General features: G+C 52.5%; 1 protein-coding gene and 2 non-coding genes across 3 annotated transcripts in view; all 3 read right to left on the reverse strand.

The window, feature by feature from the left end:
• The window catches only part of LOC116475369 (ATP-dependent RNA helicase DHX8-like), a 10,091-nt gene extending 9,154 nt beyond the window's left edge, over positions 1-937 (reverse strand). The window contains exon 1 of the mRNA XM_032164723.2: positions 904-937. Coding sequence (XP_032020614.2) covers positions 904-937 — 34 coding nt within the window. The remainder of the gene's footprint in view (positions 1-903) is intronic.
• On the reverse strand, positions 539-729 carry LOC116476074 (U2 spliceosomal RNA). Its single transcript, XR_004250139.1, has one exon. It is a non-coding gene; the product is annotated as a U2 spliceosomal RNA (small nuclear RNA).
• Positions 938-6,492: 5,555 nt separating the features above from the next.
• LOC116476079 (U2 spliceosomal RNA) lies at positions 6,493-6,685 on the reverse strand. Its single transcript, XR_004250145.1, has one exon. It is a non-coding gene; the product is annotated as a U2 spliceosomal RNA (small nuclear RNA).
• Between the last annotated feature and the right edge of the window lie 10,189 nt (positions 6,686-16,874).

The raw sequence follows: 16,874 nt of genomic DNA on the forward strand, positions 1-16,874 counted from the left end.
GGGCTTCAAACTTATATGACTGGTGCATAGGTGCAGCAAAGCACCGTCGCACACGTGTACCTACGTTCCAAACCTGCACGTCCTGCACATGTACCCCATAACTTGGGAGGGGGTGGGGGAAACCAAAAGAGAGAGCGGGGGAAAGCGGGGGGAGAGAGAAAGAGAAAGAGACAGAGAGAGAGAGAGAGAGAGAGAGAGGAGAAGTTCAATTCCGGGTGGATCCCATTCCTTTAAAAGGTCACCACCACCACCACCACCACCACCGACGACACCCACCCGACTGTCAAGCTGAGATCTAAGGACCTCCAAAAGAGTAGGTCACTCGTGGCCTTCCCAAAGCGCAGTAATCCCAGTGGAAACGGAATTGTGCCTGCCGCAAAAGCCTACCGTCCTCATGGTACCTTAGGGAGCGCTTAAGACAGGCCAGCGTGTCGGCGTGCCACAGGCACTGGGCGTGCAAGCCGCCCCGCAGGTTCGTCTCTGTCCCTCTCACGTCTCTTACCTCTCTCTACTTTTAGGAAACACGTTGTATCCCCGGAGGGGGTGCACCGTTCCTGGAGGTACTGCAATACCAGGTCGATGCGTGGAGTGGACGGAGCAAGCTCCTATTCCATCTCCCTGCTCCAAAAATCCATTTAATATGTTGTCCTCGGATAGAGGACGTATCAGTTGCTAAACTGATAAGAACAGATACTACACTTGATCTTAGCCAAAAGGCCGAGAAGCGATGCGGGCGCCTCCGCGCCCGCCGTCGCCGTCCCACTCTCATCCACATTCAAGTCGCGGTGAGAGCCCCAGCCTCGCTCCTCGCCCCATTCCCTCTGTCTCGTCCACAGCACCATTGACGCCCTCACACACTCGGGCTGATTTCTTATTCTCCGCCTTTGAAAAGGGAAATCTTACACCCGTGCTTGTTCCGGCGTTCCCGGGCTTTCATTCCGAATTTGCATGCCCCGCCCCTTCACAGAGGACGTGGCCTCCGCGCTTGACTCCGCCCCCGGGGCCGCCTCTGCCTGGCGGAGCCGCGGCTCCGCCGGGGGCGACTTCCTCCTTTCTATCCAGCCAGCCAAAAGACACAACCGGAAGAGACTGGGGGCGAAGGCGAGAGGGGTCTGTGGAAGAGACCTGTCGGCGGAGAGCGGTCCACGTTTTCCTGGAGAAAGAGGAGGCCCCAGGGCAGGAGCGCGGGCTGCGCTGGGCCTCTACTTCGCCGCGAGCGGGCGGGGAGACCGGCCCCGTACCCGAGGGGACGAGGGGCCCTATGCCGAGCCAGGGAAGCCGAAGGCCTGGAGGGGCTTCCGGGAGCAGGGGCTGGAGTTCCTCTGCCAGGCAGGAGGCTGGCACCAGACACCCGGCAGAGGGAGGCGGCGCGTGGACGGCGAGGGCCCGGCAAGGATTCTCCCCAGCCCCCGTGCCTGCGTCTCCTGTGGCTCCTGTGCACGGACCGTGTCCTGTGCTGTGTAGGGAAAGCTGCCTCTCTGCTCGGGACGTGGATTCCTTTCACCTCCTCCTGGCCTGGCTACTTCTGACGCAGGTCGTCAGGACTCCGCCTGGGTGTCACCCGTCCAGGAAGCCTCCCTTAGTCTAGGGCCCTCGGCACCCGCCCCCTGTGTGACTAGCAGCCCTCCTGTGTATTTCATCGCGCCCCCGTTGTTTATATCAGCTATTCCACTCACCACCCTTCTGGGCAATCCTTTATCTCCCGCTCTGAAATCCCATCACTGAGGGCTGGGACCCCTCCTCAGTGCTTCTCCCTGGTTCCCCGCGCGAGTCTGGCGCCTGGCGTGTGGAAGGCGCTCAGTCGACGTTTGTGGAGCGAGGAAACCACGCAAACGTGATGAGCACGACAGACCGCAACAGAGAAGACGCAGTTAGGAGGCTACTGGCCCGGCGCGGGGGAAGAGGGGGAAGGTCGGGCTCGGGGTGGCAGGACCCCAGAGGGCAGGGGTGACTGCCGGGGTGCTCTTGGGGCAAGATGGGCGTCAAGGCCCCCAGCAAGGTTGGGATAAAGTTTCTCTCCGAGGCACAGACTGCCGCCTGCGGGGTCAGCATTTCCCTCTCCCTTCCTCCTTCCTAACGCAGCGTCAGCGGAGGGCCGAGGGCTTTCCGCCCATTGCCTGGAAAATTCATTTCACTCCACCGCCCTAAGAGGTGGGCCTTAATATTAGCCACGGCCAGGGTTAGGGTGAGGCCACTCCTCCAGGACAGAATTTCAGGGGGTGCCCCACCCCACCCCCGCCCTAAACCATTCAGCAACCAACATAAATTATAGTTCAACGCAATGTATCTTACCTTGTGGGCGGCAAGCCACCCGGGTGCCGAGGCAAGAGCCCGAAGGCACAAGCTGTTCCAGTATAATAAAGAAAATAATTAGAATAAGAAAAGTTTTACTAGAGATAGGATACAGATATGATTATATCTGACTATTATCAGTCATTAGTTTGTAGCATTACTCTTTGTTCTATTACCATAATAATCTCCGTTCTATTATGCTTACCTAGGGAAAACCGGGCCACACAGGGTTAGGAGCCGAAGGGCCACAGTGAGAGGTGACCAGAAGACAAGAGTGTGAGCCCTCATTCACGCGCAGAGAAGGGCCGCTTGAGGGCTCCTTGGCCTAGCGGTAATGCCAGTTGCCTGGGAAGGCCCTGGTTACTTAGGAGACCTCGGTCTAGCCGTGGCGCCAGTGCCTGGGAAGGCACCCGTTACTTAGCAGACCGGGAAGGGGAATCTCCCTCTCTCCAGGGGAGATAGAGAACACTCCGCTCCACCACCTCTTGAGGGAGGCCTGACATTAGCCAGGCCTGCCCGCAGTCATCCGGAGGCCTCAACGTCTCCCTGTGATGCCGTGGGCTTCAGTGGTCACCCTCCTTGTTCACTTTCATGTTCCGCCTGTACACCTGGCTCCCCCTTTTAAGTCCTCAGAAGAGAGCAGTAGCAGAATGAGTAAAAGTACCAAAGTCTTTGATCTTTCGGATAAGTGCGTGCAAGAAACGCTGACGTCTGCTGTCCTCCCTCTCCACCTCGGCTACCACAAAGGGAAAGGCCCCCCGTCCAGTGGACACGTCACTCGCGTGACCTATCAATCATTTGAGATGACTGACACTCCTTACCCTGCCCCCTTGCCTTGAATACAATAAATAGCAGCGCCTCCAGGCATCCCGGGCCACTACCTGTCTCCGCGCTTTGGTGGCAGTGGTCCCCCTTGCCCAGCTGTCTTTCTTCCTATCTCTTTGTCTTCTCTCTTTACCTCTACGATCTCTCGTCTCCGTCTCCGCACACACGAAGAGAAAACCCACAGACCCCGTAGAGCTGGAGCCCACATTATCTCAGCTACAAGATAATCAAGATATTCATGTGGACTACTGAGTCTTTCGGTGCCCCCTTGCTATTTTATTTTTTTCCCGAGGGCGAGTGTTTCCCTCACTTCACGCCATCCCGATCTCCGCCGTCGTGTCTTGTCATCCCCATTCTACCGTCCAGCACGGTGTAGTGTGGCAGCCGCTAGTCACGGGTATCTAGGGAGCCCTGGAAATCTGGTCAGTTCTAATGGAGCTGTGCTGTAAGTGTGAAATACACATGAGATTTTGACTGCAGTGTCAGTAAAATCCTCACAATTTTTTTTTTTTTTTTTTTTTTTGAGACGGAGTTTCCGCTCTCGTTACCCAGCCTGGAGTCCAATGGGGCGATCTAGGCTCTCTGTAGCCTCCGCCTCCCGGGTTCAAGCGATTCTCCTGCCTCAGCCTCCCGAACAGCTGGGACTACAGGCGTGTGCCACCTTGCCGCAGGTTTCTCATTTGTCGGTGCCTCTGGTGATCCCCCTTCCACCTCCAATTTTTTTTTTTGAGACAAACTCTTGCTCTGTCACCCAGGCTGGTGTGCAGAGGCGCGATCTCGGCTCACGGCAGCCTCTACCTCCCGGGTTCCAGCGATTCTCCTGCCTCAGCCTCTTGGGTAGCTGGGATGACAGGCGTAGGCCACCACGCCCGGCTAATTTTTGTATTTTTAGGGGGGTTTCGCCATGTCGGCCAGGCTGGTCTCGAGCTCCTGACCTCAGGCGATCCGCCCGCCTCCGCCTCCCAAAGCGCCGGGATTACAGGCGTGAGCCACCGCGCAGGGCTCTTTCATTCTGTCTTTATTTTCTGAGATAAGAGTCTCGCTCGGACCCTCAGGTTGGACCGCAGTGGCGTGATCTCGGCTCGCTGAAACTTCCGCCTCCCGGGTTCAAGCGATTCTCCTGTCTCAGCCTCCCGAGTAGCTGGGATTATTGGCGCGCAGCACCACGCCCGGCTAATTTTTGTGGTTTTCGTACCTTCTGTCTTCTGCCCTTCAGTACCGCATAGAGCCGCAGAAGACTAGTGAGTCGAACCAACAGCCCCTCTTGCAGCAGTTGCTGATCACGGGGCTGCCCCCCGTACTCATCCTGTGTCTCTCCTCCAAATCCCCGCTCCTCCTCAGCTATCACCTCTGCCGATGCCGGTGGTTTCCCTGGGTACCGGGAACCAAACGCTCATTCCCGAGGGGCCTAAGCCCCCCGTGGCCAGGCCCTTCTCAAGTCACGGTTCCTGCACAGTCACAGTTACAGGTGGCCCTGGGAGTAACACCTGGCACCCAAACAGATCACCAGAGGCCACACATAGTCCACCTGCCCTCCCTGCATAAGATCAGCTCTTCCTCCTCCCGACGATAGATCAGGGTCAATGATCCCTGCCAAGATGGCGACTCCTCCAGCCTGCTGCTCCAACCTTCAAGCAACAGCTGTGGCGGCCACAGCTGTTGCTTCAAGGCTTGAAGTTCAATGGGACCCTCTCCCGCTTTCTACAAACTGGTTCCTTTATTTTTATGTTTATTTATTTGGGCCGGGCTCTGGCTCTGTCACCCAGGCTGGAGTGCAGTGGTGCAATCACTGCTCACTGCAGCATCCGCCTCCCAGCGTCCACCCATCCTCCCGCCTGAGCCTCTGGAATAGCTGGGGTACAGATACGCGCCAGCGCGAACGGGTTTTCGCTAGGTTGCCTGGGCTCTTTCTTCCCTTGTCTTTGTTTGTTTGTTTGTTTGTTTGTTTCGAGACGGGGCTCTGGCTCTGTCGCCGGGGCTGCAGTGCAATGGCGTGATGTCACCTCACTGCGGCCTTCCGGGCTCAAGCGATCCTCCCACTGTGCCCGGCCTGAAGGCAGCCTTTAGAGAAAGAAGCAGGGGGAGTTCTTCGGAGGACCGACAAGATTTCTGGAGTTTGGAAAGGGTGAGAGACTGGGTCAGCGAAAGGGACATTCCGATCTTTATGCTGGGATGCAACGTATAGATACAGGCATGAGACCCAAAAGAGCCGGCAGAGAATTGTCATCATGGTTGCAAGGCAACTGCCGGTGGCTGATCCCGTAAAGGATACACGTACCTAGAACGGAGCCTAAAGATGCATCAAGCATGAAGGGTGGAGCCACGATGCTTGGACTCGAGTTTCTGCTCCTGTGCGTTCCGTGATAAATGGCTTATACTACCTGCGCCTCAGTTTTTCCTGGGCAAAAAAGGAACCTTGTTGCCGGTGCGTTGGCACCTGCCTTAAAGTGCCAGCTACTCAGCCGGCTGAAGAGGAAGAAGTTCCTACTAGGAAGACACACGGACACGTATGTTCACTGCAGCACTATTTACAATAGCAAAGACTTGGAACCAACTCGAATGCCCATCAGTGATAGGCTGGATAGAGAAAATGTGGCACGTATACACCATGGAATTACTACGCAGCCATCAAAAAGGATGAGTTCATGCCCTCTGCAGGAACGTGGATGCAGCTGGAAGGCCTCATTCTCAGCAAACTGACACAGGAAGCGAAAACCAAACACCGCATGTTCTCACTCCTAAGTGGGAGTTCAACGGTGAGTGAGAACACATGGACACAGGGAGGGGAACATCACACAGCGGGCCCTGACGGCGCGTGGGGGGCAAGGGGAGAGAGAGCATTAGGACAAATGGCCAACGCATGCGGGGCTTCAAACTTATATGACTGGTGCATAGGTGCAGCAAAGCACCGTGGCACACGTGTACCTATGTTCCAAACCTGCACATTCTGCACATGTATCCCATAACTTGGGAGGGGCTGGGGGAAGCCGGAAGAGAGAGCGCGTGGGAAAGCGAGGAGAGGAGAGACAGAGAGACAGACAGAGAGGGGAGAAGTTCAATTCCGGGTGGATCCCATTCCTTTAAAAGGTCACCACCACCACCGTCGACACCCACTCGACTGTCAAGCTGAGATCTAAGGACCTCCAAAGGAGTAGGTCAGTCATGGCCTTCCCAAGGCGTAGTAATCGCAGTGGAAACGGAATTGTGCCTGCCGCAAAAGCTTACCGTCCTCATGGTACCTCAAGGAACGCTGAAGACAGGCCGGTGTGCCACCGTGTCAGAGGCACCGCGTGTGCAATTCGCCCCGTAGCTTCGTCTTTATCTCTCTCACGTATCTTTCTCTCTGTACTTTCAGGAAACACGTTGCATCCCCGGAGGTGGTGCACTGCTCCTGGAAGTACTACAATACCCGGTCGATGAGGAGAGTGGACGGAGCAAGCTCCTATTCCATCTCCCTGCTCCCAAAACCCATTTGATATATTGTTCTACAAATAGAGAACACATAGAGATATCAATCGGATGAAAACAAATACCACACTTGATCTTCACCAAAAGGCCGAAAAGCGGTAAGAACTTTTTTCCTTTAGCCACAGCACTCCTTCTCCCACTCATCGTGAGCTCACGGTAAGAAAAGTTATTGTCAAGTAAAGAAGCACTCTCTGCCCTAGGTTCACACGGTTTTCCTTGTTACAATTTGTAACATTGCATAAGTAATAGTGTTATAAGTTTGGGGGGATATTTACTTTCTCTTTTTGTTCCCATAGCTCCCGAGCGAAACAGCCATCTGAAATTTGCATGCCCCGCCCCACAAGCGCCGAGCTCCGTCCTCCCTGCAGGCTGGCCCTATTATCACCGACTAACATCATTTTGCGGACTTGATTTATGTATTTATTTAAGACGAATTCTCGCACTGTTGCCCGGGCTGGAGTGCAGTGGCGCCATCTCGGCTCATGGCAGCCTCCGCTTCCCGGGTTCACGCGATTCTCTTGCCTCAGCCTCACGAGTAGCTGGGATTAAAGGCGCACACCAGCACATCAGGCTAAATTTTTGTGTTTTTAGTAGAGACGGGGTTTCACTGTTGGCCAGTCTGGTCTCGAACTCCTGACCTCGTGATCCTCCTGCCTCGGCCTCCCAAAGTGCTGGGATTACAGGCGTAAGCCACCGTGCCCGGCCTGGACTTACTTTATTATATGTGTTATAGACATGTAATTACATATTTTGTATAGTTGACCACACGGAAACAGGCACTTACGTCTCCGTCCCTCTAGCCATTTCTCAACCGTCGCGACCGGCGTTTTCCTTGAGGCGAGGGCGCAGTCCCGGGGGAGGCAGCGCTTGCTCCTACAGGTTCGAGGGCTGGGCGGAGCCTTGGGAAACAGGCCCTGGTAATCTCCGCTCACTGAGTGGCGCTGCGAAGCTGCTTCTGCCGGGGAAGGAGGAGAGGGGCCTGGAACCGCCGAGGGAACCACCAGTTCCGACGCCCTGGGGTGGGCCAGGAGGACGGAGTGGCTGGGGCTGCGCGGGGCGGTGGGCTGGGCGGGAGGAGCGGGGGTCCGGGAGGTGACCCCGGTGGGCGTCCGATCGGGCTGGGTCTTGTGGGCTCCCCGCCCGCGGAGGGGGCGCGCAGAGGGAGGGCGGTAGCACAGTGAGCGCGACCACTACTTCCCTGTGAACGCGAGAGCTCAGACAAGCCACAGGGAGCCAGGGCCGAGAAACCGGAAGACCGGCGAGGAGACCATAGCACCCTCCCAGGAAAGAGAGCGCGAGGGCTTGGGCCAGGTTGGGGACAGTGCGGGAGCTGAGGAGTGGGCAGATTCTGGGTGTACTTTGAAAGCAGAGCTGATGGCCTTTGCGGACAGTTGGAATGAGGGTTGAGAGAAAGGAGTGGAGGATGACTCCAAGGGTTTGGCCAGAGCGACTGCCATATTCAGCCTGGGCGACAAAAGCGAAACTACGTCTCAAAAAAAAAAAAAAAAAATCTGCCAGGCACAGTGGCTCACGCCTGTAATTTCAGCACTTTGGGAAGCCGAGGCGAGCGGATCATTTGAGGTCAGGAGTTCAAGACCAGCCTGACCAATGTGGTGAAACCCTGTCTCTACTAAAAATACAAAAATTACTCTGGTGTGGTGGCAGTGTCCTGTAATCCCAGCTACTTGGGAGGCTGAGGCAGGAGACTCTCTTGAACCCGGGAGGCAGAGGTTGCAGTGAGCTAAGATAGCACCACTGCACTACAGCCTGGGGAACAGAGTGAGACTCTGTCTCAAAAAAAAAAAAAAAAGCCACAACACATAAGGCTGAAGGAGACTTAAAGAGACCTGACAACCAAAAGTGACAAGTGATCCTGGGCCAGAAAAACCTAAAAGACATTATTGGCCGGGCGCCGTGGCTCACGCCTGTAATCCCAGCACTTTGGGAGGCCGAGGCGGGCGGATCACGAGGTCAGGAGATCGAGACCATCCTGGCTAACACAGTGAAACCCCGTCTCTACTAAAAATACAAAAAAATTAGCCGGGCGAGGTGGCAGGCGCCTGTAGTCCCAGCTACAAGGGAGGCTGAGGCAGGAGAATGGCGTGAACCCCGGGGGGCGGAGCCTGCAGTGAGCCGAGATCGCGCCACTGCACTCCAGCCTGGGTGAAAGAGCGAGACTCCGTCTCAAAAAAAAAAACAAACAAACAAACAAAAAAAAGACTTTATTGGGACAATTGGTGAAATCTGAACTCAGACTGTAGATTCCAGTATGGAATTAATGTGAAACTTCCAGAAGGCCTTTGTTCTTAGGAAACACACCGAAGTATTGGTGGACTGGGGGGTGAAGGGACATCCCGTGTGCAAATTACTTACCAATGGTTCAGGAAAAAAATGTATATAGGTGTCTTCTTATGAGTGTGTGTGTTGTGTAAGAGAGAGAGTGAGACAGAGAAAGAGAGAGAAAATTATAAAGTAAATGTGGCCATCAAGGGGAGAGAGAGGGAGTGAGGGAGGGAGGGAGAGACAACAGAGAGAGAGAGAGAAAAGAAAGAGCACGAACTTGGGAGTTAAGAAGTGTGTCACTGAACCCCAGACTTCTTGCTTTACCAACTGTGTACCTTGCGGGGATGGGGAAGAGGGTAGAGAAGTTCTCCATGTAAGTCTTTTAACTTTTCTGCAAGTCTGAAGTTATTCAGAGATTAAAATAATTGAGGCTGGGCACAGCAGCTCATGCCTGTAATCCCAGCACTTTGGGAGGCTGAGGCGGGCAGATCAGCTGAGGTCAGGAGCTCAAGACCACCCTGGCCAACATGGTGAAACCCCATCTCTACTAAAAATACAAAAATTAGCCAGGTGTGGTGGTGCATGGCTGTAATTCCAGCTACTAGGGAGGCTGAGGCAGGAGAGTCGCTTGAACCTGGGAGGCAGAGGTGGCAGTGAGCCGAGATGGCATTACTGCACTCCAGCTTGGACAACAGAGGGAGACTCTGTCTCAAAAAAATAAATAGGCCGGGCATGGTGGCTCACGCCTCTAATCCCACCACTTTGAGAGACGGAGGTGGGCGATCACTTGAGGTCAGGAGTTTGAGACCAGCCTAGCTACCATGGTGAAACCCCATCTCAATTACAAATACAAAAATTAGCCCACCGAGGTGGTGGGCGCCTGTAATCCCAGCTACTCAGGTGGTTGAGGCAGGAGAATTGCTTTAACGCAAGAGGTAGGGGTTCCAGTGAGCCGAGATTATGCCACTGCATTCCAGCCTGGGTGACAGAGTGAGACTCCGTCTCAAATAAATGAATAAATAAATAAAATAAAAAATAGAGAGGGGAGAGAGAGAGAATGACAGGGACAAATATAGACAAGTGTTTGGAGGAGTTTTCCTGTTAAAAGAAGGGAAATGAGATGGTAACTATAGAGTGAAGTGGGGTCAAGCTAGGGTTTATTTATTTATTTTTAGGGTTTGTTTTAAAGTGGAAACAATAACAGCATTTTACCTGCTAGGGGTGGGCAGGGGGCGGGGGCTGGAAGAGAATACAACCCAGAGAATATGAAGGATGCAGGAGAGAGGGAGAGTTGCCAGAGGTAAGGAGGGATGGATGGGTTCCTGTGCCCAAGTGTCAGGTGGGCCTTTGCCAGGAGCACGGATGGCTCATCCACAGCACCAGAGGGGAAGGTAGAGGTGGTGGTTACACGTGGAGGAGGTGGGTGGATGTGTCCGGGGAACTCACGGAAGTTTCCTCTGATTGTTTCTATTCCCCTGGGGACATAGAAAGCAAGGTAGTCAGCTGAGGTTCTTTGGAGGTTGAAGAAGAAAGTGAGAATCAGCTGTCTGGAAAATGTAAGATCTATACATTAGGGAAACAGGATGATTTCACTTCTCAACACTAAGAGGCTCACCTGAGTCAGCGATTGCAAAGTTAACCCCCACTATACCACCAGGGTCCCTTGGACCCAAAGTTATAGCTGACTAATCCATTCTTCTCCCACCCCGAGCCCCCATTCATTTCCGTTTCTTTTTGGAGCAATTCTAGATGTACATACTGATATTTCATGACCTTTGTTCTTTTACAGGTCTTCCAATGAAATAAATACGTTTCTTTCTTCCCCCGCCCCACCCCCTGTTTTTTTGAGATGGAGTCTCACTGTGTTGCTCAGGCTGAAATGCGGTGGCACGATCTTGACTCAATGCGGCCTCTGCCTCCAGGGTTCAAGCGATTCTCCCACCTCAGCCTCCCAAGTAGCTGGGATTACAGGCATGCACCTCCATGCCTGGCTAATTTTTGTGGTTTTAAGGTGGGGAATTAAAGAAAAATAAAATTTAAAAGAAAGAGAAATTTTCGTATATTAGGCTGACTTGTCCCAGAGGCAGCAACAGGCACAGCCCAGACCCAGGAAAAGTCTTGATAATATTATCTAATGTGCTCTGGAGACTCTCTCGGCACTCCCTCAACATAAGGAGAAGAAAAACAAATTTTCCTTTGTTTTATGGAATGAGTTTATAGATTCCTGTTCTCTGTAACTGTAGGGTCCGGCCCTACTGGGCCTTGCGGGTTGTTCTCTTCGTGTGCAGAGACAAAGATGGTAGAAAAATAAGACACGAGACTAAGAGATAGTAGGAAAGACAGCTGGGCCCAGGGGGCCACTACCATCAATGCACAGAGTCCAGTAGTGGCCCCGAATGCCTGGACATGCTGCTATTTATTGTATACAAGGCAAGAGGGCAGGGTAAGGAGAGTGAGTCATCCCCAGTGATTGATAAGGTCAAGCAAGTCACATGGGGGTGTTCTTTGTGGTAGCCGAAGCAGAGAGGGAGGACCGCATACGTCAGCATTTTTTCTGTGCACTTGTCAGAGAGATCAAAGACTAACACTTTCACTAATTCCGCTACTGCTATCTTCTAGGAACTTAAAAGAGGAACCAGGTGTACAGGCGGAATGTGAAAGTGGACAAGGAGCGTGACCACTGAAGCACAGCACCACAGGGAGGGGTTTAGGCCTCCGGATGACTGCGGGCAGGCCTGGCTAATGTCAGACCTCCCACTAGAGCTGGTGGAGCAGAGTGTTCTCTAACTCCCCCCAAGGAAAGGGAAACTCCCTTTCCTGGTCCGCTAAGTAATGGTTGCCTTCCCAGGCACTGGTGCTACCGCTAGACCAAGGTGTCCTCAAGCGGCCTTTATCAGGGTGTGACAGAGGACTTTCACTCTTATCTTCTGCTCATTTCTCACAATGTCCCTTCAGCTCCTGACTCTGTATTGGCTGGTCTTTCCTCGGTTATAATAATAAAACAGAGATTCATACTAAAAACTAATGATTGATAATATCCATATATAATCATCTCTATATCCTATTTCTTTTTTCTTTTTTTTTGAGATGGAGTTTCACTCTGTCGCCCAGGCTGGAGTGCAGCGGCACGATCTCAGCTCACTGCAAGCTCCACCTCCTGGATTCACACCATTCTCTCGCCTCAGCCTCCTGAGTAGCTGGGACTATAGGCGCCTGCCACCATGCCCAGCTAATTTTTTGTTTTTGTATTTTTAGTGGAGACGGGGTTTCACCCTGTTAGCCAGGATGGTCTCAATCTCCTGACCTCGTGATCCGCCCGCCTTGGCCTCCCAAAGTGCTGGGAGCCACCGCACCTGGCTCTGTATCCTATTTCTAATATAACTTTTCTTATTCTAACTATTTTCTTTTTTTTTTTTTTTTTTTTGAGACGGAGTCCCGCTCTGTCGCCCAGGCTGGAGTACAGTGGCCCAATCTCGGCTCACTGCAAGCTCCGCCTCCCGGGTTCACGCCATTCTCCTGCCTCAGCCTCTCCGAGTAGCTGGGACTACAGGCGCCTGCCACCACGCCTGGCTAATCTTTTGTATTTTTTAGTAGAGACGGGGTTTCACCGTGGTCTCGATCTCCTGACCTCGTGATCCGCCCGCCTCGGCCTCCCAAAGTGCTGGGATTACAAGCGTGAGCCACCGCGCCCAGCCCTAACTATTTTCTTTATTATATTGTAACAGGTTGTGCCCTCAGTCTCTTGCCTCAGCACCTGGGTAGGTTTCTGCCTACATGTAACTAGTGACTTCAAGTATTCTGTTTTATCTAAGAAGTACAATGAAGGTCATGAGAAGCCTGAGTAGGCCTGAACTACAGCTGCCTGGGCACCATAGTGAAGGTTATAGGATAAGTCCATGCCCAGACAAACCTAGATAACGGACATCTGGGTTGCTTGGCAACAGTCATGTGCAATCCTGTCTTTGTCCTGCCTCTGTATCCCTGCTTTTCACGCCACTGTAAGCTTGCTTCAAGCTAGCCCACCACCTTCTGTGAAGTATGTATAAAAGTCAAGTGCTGTCTTTGTTCCGGGCCCAGTCTTTTGGACATTGAGTCAGGTGGGCCTGAGTGCACTCAGTAAAGATTCTCCTGTTTCAACCCGAGGTCTCTCTCGTCCTCCGGAATCCTGCAACATTTCCAGTAGAGACAGGGTTTCACCATGTTGGCCAGACTGGCCTCAAACGCCTGACATCAAGTGATCTGCCCACCTCTACCTCCCAAAGTGCTGGGATTACATGCGTGAGCCACCATGCTCTACCGTTTTCTTCCCTTTTTAAACAGAATAAAACTCATTCTGTCTTGCAATGACCGTATAGATCTATTGGTACCCTCTTATAATCTGTCAGCACCATCCAGCCAAAGGCCACCAGGAACACACCTGTCATGACATGAGTTAGCTTTGAGGAAGAACGTTTTGCATGCTATGGGGAACTGTGAGGCAAATAAGTAAGAGGGTGTCAGGGATGGTTTATTATAGGATTTGGGCATGTATTAGGTGGTTTGAGGCGTCCTTTCTCTGGGATGCTCTCAGGAAGTGGGGGTAAGTATATGATTGAGGATCTTAACAAATCTCACCAAGAAGGAGGGAAGAGTAGAGGAAGGCCAAAGCCGTAATTGGCTAAAGTAGCAGCAGTCGATCCTATTAGCCAGAACACAGGGTATGGCCTGGCTGTGAATCCCAGACCCACTTCTGGTTCTGCTTTTCTCTTTCCCAAAATCCAAGACACATTGTGGGATCTTAACGGTCTTACTTCTTCTGCATCTTTTTGTTTTTGTTTTTGTTTTTTTTTTGAGACGGAGTCTTGCTCTGTCGCCCAGGCTGGAGTGCAGTGGCGCAATCTCGGCTCACGGCAAGCTCTGCCTCCGGGGTTCACGCCATTCTCCAGCCTCAGCCTCTCCGAGTAGCTGGGACTACAGGCGCCCGCCACCACGCCCGGCTAATTTTTTGTATTTTTTAGTAGAGACAGGGTTTCACCGTGGTCTCGATCTCCTGACCTCGTGATCCGCCCGCCTCGGCCTCCCAAAGTGCTAGGATTACAAGCGTGAGCCACCGTGCCCGGCCTTCTTCTGCATCTTGAAACGATTTGCTGTTTCATCATCCTGGGAAATCTTCTGTAGTTAATTCATTGATTCCCAAAAATGACTTAAGAGTCTTCAAGGCCGGGCGCGGTGGCTCACGCCTGTAATCCCAGCACTTTGGGAGGCCGAGGCGGGCAGATCACGAGGTCAGGAGATTGAGACCATCCTGGCTAACATGGTGAAACCCCGTCTCTACTAAAAATACAAAAAAAAAAATTAGCTGGGCGAGGTGGCGGGCGCCTGTAGTCCCAGCTACGCGGGAGGCTGAGGCAGGAGAATGGCGTGAACCCCGGGGGGCGGAGCTTGCAGTGAGCCGAGATTGCGCCACCGCACTCCAGCCTGGGTGAAAGAGCGAGACTCCGTCTCAAAAAAAAAAAAAAAAAAAAAAGAGTCTTCAAGAGGCCAGGTACGGTGGCTTACACCTTAATCCCAGCACTTTGGGAGGCTGAGGCAGGTGGATCATGAGGTCAGGAGTTCAAGACCAGCCTGGCCAACATAGTGAAACGGTGTCTCTACTAAAAATACAAAAATTAGCCGGGCATGGTGGTGCACGCCTGTAATCCCAGCTACTCAGGAGGCTGAGGCAGGAGAATTGCTTGAACCTGAGAGGCAGAGGTTGCAGTGAGAGGATCGTGCCACTGCACTCCAGCCTGGGTGACAGATTGAGACTCTCTCAAAAAAAAAAAAAAAAAAAAAAGAAAAAGAAAAAGAAAAAAGGTGTAAGAGTTAAAGAGGAAAGAAACATGAAAGGGGATGGGTGGTGGGGGAGTGGAGTAACATGTACCACAGAGTAACAGAGGGAGGGGTGGTAGAAGGTGATTGGAGAGTGTGACCCTGGAAGTGGATGGTGGATGGCGTAATGGCATCAGCAATGACAAGATCTAGACTTAAACCAGGGAAGTGAGTGGCTGGGGTAGGTAAGGCCTAGGTCAAGGAACTGGGGAACTGGGTGTCAATTGATGACAGGAGTTATGTTGGAAAGTGAGCCAGGAGCTAAAACCTTCAAGGAATAAGTAAGTGTTGGCATGAGAGTGACTGGCCACCAGGACAGATGACAGCAATAAGAGGAGGCAGTGGGCAGTATGGGTACAAGGCACAATGGAATGAGGGGTGGGGAGAACCAACAGAGAAAGGAAAGCAATCAATGTCCTAAGTGGAGGATAGAGGGAAAGAAGAAAGAAGGCTGGGAATAGAGAGGACAGTAGGAAAATGAGCAAGGTTTCAGGAATCAGACACGGGATAAGAGATGAGGCTTCTTGTGCCTGACCCATACAGAGCAGAAATGCAGAACTTCAGGGTCATTCTACAGTGAGTGGCAGATACATGGAAGACAGCTGCAGCATTAGTTCTTTGCACTCACTACCTGGGGGATGTCACCTCTGTCCAAGTGTAATGCCCAAGGGGTTCGCCTTGCCTGCTGCCTAAACAGAGCTGATTCATCAGAACAGGGGAATTACAACAGAGAAAGAGTAATTTGGCTGGGCGCAGTGGCTCACACCTGTAATCCCAGCACTTTGGGAGGCCGAGGCAGGTGAATCACCTAAGGGCAGGAGTTTGAGACCAGCCTGGCCAACATAGTGAAACCCTGTCTCTACTAAAAATACCAAAAATTAGCCAGGCGTGGTGGCACGTGCCTATAATCCCAGCTATTGGCGAGGCTGAGGCAGGAGAATCGCTTGAATCTGTGAGGCGGAGGAGGCGGTGAGCCAAGGTCCTGCCATTGCACTCCAGCCTAGGCAACGAAAGTGAAACTCCATTTCAAAAAAGAAAAAAAAAAAAAAGAAAGAGTAATTCATGCAGGGCTGGCTGTGTAGGAGACTGGAGTTTTATAATTACCCAAATCAGTCTACCCGAGCATTTGGGGAGCAGACTTTTTAAGGACAGCTTGGTGGGTAGGGGGAAGCCAGTGAGCCCAGGAGTGCTGACTGGTCAGGGATGAAATCATAGGGAGTTGAAGCTGTCTCCTTGTGCTGATTAAGTTCCTGGGTGGGGGCCCCAAGATCACATGAGCCAGTTAATCAATCTGGGTGGTGCCAGCTGATCCATCAAGTGCAGGGTCTGCAGAATATCTCAAGCACTGATCTTAGGAGCAATTTAGGAAGGGTCAGAATCTTGTAGCCTCCAGCTGCATGACTCCTAAACCATAATTTCTAAACTTTATTTATTTATTTATTTATTTGAGATGGAGTGTCGCTCTGTCGCCCAGGCTGGAGTGCAGTGGTGCAATCTTGGCTCACTGCAACCTCCGCCTCCCGGGTTCACGCCATTCTCCTGCCTTAGCCTCTCCGAGTAGCTGGGACTACAGGCGCCCGCCACCACGCCCAGCTAATTTTTTTGTGTTTTTAGTAGAGACGGGGTTTCACCGTGTTAGCCAGGATGGTCTCGACCTCCTGACCTTGTGATCCGCCCGCCTCGGCCTCCCAAAGTGCTGGGATTACAGGCTTGAGCCACCGTGCCCGGCCTTTTTTTTTTTTTTTTTTGACACAGAGTCTCTGTCACCCAAGCTGGAGTGCAGTGGCAAGATCCTGGCTCACTGCAACCTCCAAGCCACCTCCCAGGTTCAAGCGATCCTCCTACCTCAGCTTCCCGAGTAGCTGGGAGTATATAGGCATGTGCCACCACACCCGGCTAATTTTTGTATTCTTTAGTAGAGATGGGGTTTCACCACGTTGGCCAGGCTGGTCTTCAACTCCTGACCTCAGGTGATCTACCTGCCATGGCCTCCCAAAGTGCTGGGATTACAGGGGTGAGCCACGAGGCCCAGCCCATAATTTCTAATCTTGTGGCTAACGTTAGTCCTCCAAAGGCAATCTAGTCCCCAGGCAAGAAGGAGGTCTACCTTGGGAAAGGGCTGTTAACATCTTTGTTTTAAACTATAAAATAAAATA

This window comes from Hylobates moloch, unplaced genomic scaffold, assembly GCF_009828535.3.
Source record: "Hylobates moloch isolate HMO894 unplaced genomic scaffold, HMol_V3 SCAFFOLD_10, whole genome shotgun sequence".
In the NCBI taxonomy this organism is placed as follows: Eukaryota; Metazoa; Chordata; class Mammalia; order Primates; family Hylobatidae; genus Hylobates; species Hylobates moloch.